At 32.0% G+C, this 6471-nt stretch overlaps 1 protein-coding gene across 1 annotated transcript; it reads right to left on the reverse strand.

The window, feature by feature from the left end:
- Window positions 1-188: 188 nt before the first annotated feature.
- Window positions 189-6073, reverse strand: LOC132753091 (uncharacterized). The gene is made up of 3 exons (XM_060743506.1): window positions 5687-6073; window positions 3405-3602; window positions 189-2981 (listed from the first exon to the last, which is right to left on the reverse strand). The coding sequence occupies exons 1-3, from the start codon at window positions 6071-6073 to the stop codon at window positions 2499-2501; spliced, it is 1068 nt and encodes a 355-aa protein (XP_060599489.1). The 3' UTR covers window positions 189-2498.
- Window positions 6074-6471: the final 398 nt, after the last annotated feature.

Raw genomic sequence — 6471 nt, forward strand, 5'->3', positions numbered from 1 at the left:
TTGAAAAATCAAAGGTACATACTGTAGAAAAAATAGTTTACTTCTTACAGTTCACATTTCAAGAAGTAAACACATTTCACAAACTAAAGGATCACTTCTATGAGGTACAATGAGTACTTACTACTGCTCATTTAAGCTTGCATGTCATGAAAACTAAATATTACAATGTACATTGATATGGAACTAAATTAACTAATGGTAAAAAATGAATGTGTCATATACCACAGTTCAAATTTAAGGAAGCATGTTATGCAAACAAAGGCTGACATAGTGATTGTCAGGTATTTAGCTCAAGCACTTTTAACTACTGTTAATAAAATATAATCAAAATTTTACAGTGAAGGTTATTTATAAGTCAAGGTCATATTCAAATCATTTCACACATTTGTTTTGGTTGTAAGTGTTGCTTTGTTTACATTTGAATCAAATATTTAAACACGTAACAAAATTATGTCAACTTAACCAAAGTTCAATACTTTGACCCTGACAATTAAGGCGATTCATACAGGTCAGTCAGTTGAACATATAAGGTTTCATAAAGAAGATTTTTCAAGTGCGAAAATGATCTATTGATAAATTTCAAGTTATAGACAATTATCTGTTAAAAGTGGAAGAATTTGATATTCAAAGTCAAGGTCATACACTGATCAAGGTCAACTTGAGCATGATATATATAAAGGTCTTGAACTAAAAGATGTAGAGCTTTAATATGAAGTTAATCGATATATAAAAAAAAACAAGTTATAGCAAATATATTTTTGATGATGTATGTTTTCCTATCTGATTCAAGTTACATATCCAAAATTGTGTATTGAAACGCTTATGATTCATTGCTTATTACAAGATTATTGTTAAACATCATTTGTTATTTGGTCAAAATGTTTCTTCAGTATTTCAAACTCGCTGAGCCAAAAAGGAGAAGCAAACAAATGAATGATGAAAGTAAAAAGAAAAAATATGAAAAAAGCCAGAAACATAAGTTCCAATCATCATGGACTGTAAATGACGAGGGTATTTTAACTTGTTTGTAAAAATATTTGTCACTTTTACTTAGTTTTGTATCATTTGGTGCGGGCTAGTGAAAATTGGTTCCATGTAATAACAAGAGCTGTCGGTAGGACAGCACGCTCGACTATTCCAAGTGCTTGATAGTAAAAGAACCTTGATAATGTTAAAATTTTTAAGTTCACAAAAGGGCTAATAAATTCATGTTATAGGCCTTAGAGAGAATCTAATTATACAGTATTGGCTTGACTATTCGGAAGGTAATGTCACAAGGGTGTTTTATTGAGTATAATAATACTAATTACCTATGAATACATAAATTGACAGAAAAGGTACAAAGGCTTGTTATTAAGATGTTTTATCAAGTAAATCACTGCTTTATTATTATGAATGCATAAAATTTCCCAAAAAAGGCACAAACCCTTCAGTAGTTATTGAGATAACAGCTTACAAGCAAAACTTTACCATGAATTTCTAAGTTGAAAAAGGGGAGAAAAATCAGCCTAAATGCAAGATAGAATTATGGATCTTTGTCAGTGACCTACAATTATGACCCTAAATGCATATGTGAAGTTTTAAATAAATATCTTTAATAGTTATTGAGATATGTAAAACTTGCATGTAAACATTAACCAAGAGACTAAGTAGAAAAGGGGATATGAATCAGCCTTAATGCAAGATAGTTATGGAACTTGGTCAGTGACATACAATTTTGACCCTCCAATTATGACCCTAAGTGCATGTGTAAAGTTTCAAGTAAATATCTTTGCAGACCTTTAACCTTTAACCAAAATTTCTAAGTTTCAAAGGGGCAAATAATTCTGCAAATACTGCAGGCAGAGTTATGCAATTTTGCAAAATGATGTACATTGTTACTATAAAAAAGTATTTTAAATTTAAATTGAATATCTCAAGCAATAATTGAGATATTTGACTTTACAAAAAAAACTTTAACCAAAATTTCTAAGTTAAAAAGGGGCATAATTCTGTCAATATTGTAGGCAGAGTTATCCAACTTGTCAATCTGATGTACCTTGTTACTATAAATAAGTATTGTAAGTTTCAATTGAATATCTCAAGCAATAATTGAGATATTTGACTCTACAAAAAACTTTAACCAAAATTTCTAAGTTAAAAAGGGGCATAATTCTGTCAATATTGTAGGCAGAGTTATCCAACTTGTCAATCTGATGTACCTTGTTACTATAAATAAGTATTGTAAGTTTCAATTGAATATCTCAAGCAATAATTGAGATATTTGACTTCACAAAAAACTTTAACCAATGCAGACGCCGACGCGACTACAATAGCTCTCATATTCTTCGAATAGTCGAGCTAAAAATTGTTAGTTGCTAGTTTGGCTTGGCTAGTGCTAGATAAAAATTTAAAAAAAAGTCGAGCTAATTAAGGCGAAGACTGAATAGGAGCATGAGTGTCACTTCACACATTCTGACAAACTCCTGGGTTTTCTTACCCATAAGCTGATGAGATTATTATATACATTCCTGTGTTTGCACTGTCAGCTTGTCATTTACATCCAAGTTTAAAACTACATCAGAATTACTATTGTGTTTTAGTTCTAGCTCATTAGCATTAAGGATGAAATTCTCTAGTTCATCATTGTTAAATGTCTTTAAACTGTATTTCAATATGAATGTGTTTAAGACTTCGTTGAACACTACAAATTTCTGAACTTTCTGATTTGAATCGAGCTGCAAGTTTAGTTGTCTCGTCAATCTTGTTTGAGAAACTTTCTGTTTTGAAGAACAATGCAGACATCTAACAATAGCACTGCTTGTGTCAATGTCTAAAGATTTATTGCAACTGACACACTTTGAAATAATTTTTAAAGCACAAGAAATAACAGTGCCTACAGACTTGATGACGTTGTCAACACTGTCATCTACTTCAACAATATCAAACTCCTCTATAGGTTTAAAGCTTGTCTTTGACGTTGTTGATAGCTGTAATTCACTCTGGAAAAGAAAATACACGTCTTTGACCATTATAAAGCAAATTCTATGAAATCCTTAGTATTAATTAGTACATACTTGTTGATGGATATGCTTTTTTTTATTATAATCCCAAGTGAAAAAACATGGTGCACAACAAACCTTTTTTATGTTTCATTTTGGTTGGACTTTACTTTTCAAGGTAAGCAGTCGGCTTATAAAAAAAAAATGTGAGGCCTAAAAAAATTAAGATTTGTTAGCCTAACCCTACCCTACTTAAAAATATGCTTGACCCTAATTTTTTTTGATGACTGGAACTGGTTTGTGTACCTGACACGCTTAAAGAAGGATAAAAAGATCTGCAGTGTAAAAAAGTTTTTTTGCATCATTGTATTTGGTTCACGATTGGAAAGCCCTTAATTAATAAGTGCACACTTGTGAGTTTACCTGAAAGTATGTCGAGATAACGTTTTCAATGCTGTAGTAGCATTTATGTCTCAATTTGTCCACATGCTGTTGCCACAGGGCCAAGGTCATTGATTTTGTGTCATCCACAACTGTTACCTTTTGAACTTGACGTTGTCCATACCTGGTGTTAACTTCTGTTGTCGTTGATATGGAAACAACTTTGGCTTTAATGGAACACTGAAAGTTACAAATATAACAACAAATGATCATATGACATTCAGAGCAAACAAGATAATGCCCCTTATCGGCAGCTGGGCGATGTGAAAATACGCCTTAAACCAGGGTTTCATTTGAACCTTGAAACAGGTTTTGACCCCTGAAATTTCAGTTATGTTCATTTTGGCCCGTAAAAATTTCCATAAAAGGGTCAAATTTTATATACAATATTAAGGATGAGTCAAATTTTACATAATATATAAGGAAAAATTCTTTTGCCTTTTCACAACTGTCATTGGAGCTTCTTTTCACCCATGAATTTGGAGTGTTAGTGGAACCTTTGCCTTAAACGCAGTCCCTGATAGGCGTCATTTAGTAGGGCTGCAATCATACACCAAAATTTGGTTAGTTTAATTGGTTTTAGACTTGTCCAGGACGTCAGACTATGGGATTTGTAGAGCCCTGCTTTAGTTGACAATTGTGCATATTTGCTGTAAAAAGCAGGGATCCTAGACATTTTTTTTGTTGAGTTGCCTCCTAACTTATTAGTAGTAGAAGCATTAATGAAACAATTAATGGATTATATCAAATTAGAAAGAAAACAACGCATTTTATTTCAAATTAGAAAATACAATTCTAAGCAAAAAAAGTATCTTAATAATGTGGTTAGTAAACTTATAAAAAACGTACTTTTTCCTCAAACTAAAACTAGGCTTTTTAAACATGTCAATATCAGTAGAATTATTCCTTTTCATCTGTTGCAACTTTGGACATGACATGCTGACAAAGCATAATCTTTAATTCTTTACTCTCGCAAAACCCAAAGCATTCCAACTTCATTTATGTAAGTTTTGTCAGAGGAATTTTAGATTTATTTTTCCTACATTGACGTTTGATTAGCTTTGAGAAAATACAACATGATGCGCTCATTGATTGGATGAGAGAGTAAAATTTACCAGTCGTGATTAAAGTAATAAAGCAGTATAATAGTTAGAGAGGGACTAAAATTTGCATTGTTTGCGTGTTTATTTTTGATTGTGAATTGAATCTAAATTCTTATATTTGGTATTGGAATCAAATCGGCGATATGTAAACTGGTTTTTGATGCATCGGAATGTATTGTTGCACCTTAATTAGCTACTGGTCATAAACAGTCATCATACAAAGTGTTTAGTTCCTAGGTCTAAGCGTTCTTTAGTTATTATTCAAATTGTTCGTAAACCATTTGGTCTATGAACCAACTGACCTATTGATTGGCAGGCAAAAGCAAAGCAATAGACCCAGTTTCTTTGAAGAGAGGCATAATTACAGGATGTCCCTGTGACAGTTGTTACTTTCAGCTCATCACCTTATTTGGTGAAATTCACACTATTTATTTTAGTTACTGAAATTTGTCACTGATTGTCAAAATTCAATAGTGCTAAACTACACATTAGCAAACAAAATAGCAACCATCAACAGGTCTAGATGATATTTATCGTAAATTTTGTACGATACATAATTTAACATATTTTTAACCTGTAAAATTACATGCATTAAGTAAGAAAATAGTAGAAGTTGCATTAAAATTCAACACCACAGGTTTCTATAAATAAGGCTACATATTATAGGATTCAGAACAATTTGATAACTTTTAATTTTCAAATGAAAAAAAAAATAATTCAAAATTATCATTCAAAGATGAATCTCTCCCATTACCATTGTAAATATAAACAATCGATTATTAAATAACATGTCTAAACCTGTGGATTTGAGTGTAAACATAAAAACAGCAAATTTCACATTGAATATCGCTTAAAAAAGAATCTATAGACTATTTGTTAATTTACAGCAGTCCATAGGGCCGAAATGTCAAGTAGGTGGAAAGACCAATGCTGAGACGTCCAGGCGGTGAAACGTCCAGATACCAATTACTAGACCTGATCGATTGCCAAATGATCAACTGGTAAATGAAATGTTTTCTTAATTAATGTAATAAACTGATAAAGGGGCATTCTTAACTTGAGCCATGATTTTATATTGAACAGATCACATACATATTTTACTTATGCATTTCAGTATTAAAATATCAACAAAAAAGTAGGTGTAGATCTAATAAAATTTACCATTGTGTTAGCAGTTGCAATGGCTTGCAAGGTCACGAGTTTCGCAGCATCTTCCATCTTTGTTATCCGTTCAAAGTCTAGCTTCTTGACGACTGATATTTGTGAATTCTTTCTAACCGTGATTTCAACACTGTCTCCTTTGGGAGTGAACACACAGTTACTAATTTTCACTGGGCTCTTTGTCGACTCGGCCGACTTCATTGCTGACTGTTTCTCAGGCGAAAAACTGACGAACCTGACGACTTTGTCATGATTAGTTTGAACATTTCCGTAAAAATACCTCGTCTTTGACGTTGCTGCTGTAATAATTTCGGAAACGTTATGAACGTAACAGGAGATATCTTCAGAATCTCTGTCATCAACTTTTCGTTTTGATGTGGACGCCATTTTTTCTGGGATAATATTCCGGGAGAATGACGTCAGGAAATGCGTTCTCATTTTGTCACAAAACATTTAATATATACAACATTTATACATCTCGTATGCATAAGAGACGCTAATTTCATCACAATAAAATAATTATGGAATCCGAAGCACTAAATAAATTAATAATAAAACAACGAAAAGTAAAGCACTACTTTTTGTAAGGAAATTCATACACAGTATTGGCGCGAATTGCGTCTTTGGATAAAATGTATACCATACCGTAACATTCCGGACAAACTCAGTTTCGAACTGCAAACTACACCTATACAAGAAAAGTACGCTATGCAGTAAAATTTAAGCAGTAACCCAATTAAAATTCAATAATATCATTTAAAATACTTAAAATGGAAAAGTCAGAA

Source organism: Ruditapes philippinarum, unplaced genomic scaffold (assembly GCF_026571515.1).
Source record: "Ruditapes philippinarum isolate M1 unplaced genomic scaffold, ASM2657151v2 ctg5046_1_1_1_1, whole genome shotgun sequence".
NCBI lineage: Eukaryota > Metazoa > Mollusca > Bivalvia > Venerida > Veneridae > Ruditapes > Ruditapes philippinarum.

What these genes read in the sequence shown, in the direction of transcription:
- LOC132753091 (XM_060743506.1), bottom strand. Translation starts at nt 6,073, where the DNA reads ATGGCGTCCACATCAAAACGAAAAGTTGATGACAGAGATTCTGAAGAT. An exon ending in TTGCAACTGCTAACACAATG is followed by an intron (nt 3,603 to 5,686) that starts GTAAATTTTATT and finishes TGTAACTTTCAG; the next exon opens with TGTTCCATTAAAGCCAAAGT. An exon ending in TTATCTCGACATACTTTCAG is followed by an intron (nt 2,982 to 3,404) that starts GTAAACTCACAA and finishes TTTCTTTTCCAG; the next exon opens with AGTGAATTACAGCTATCAAC.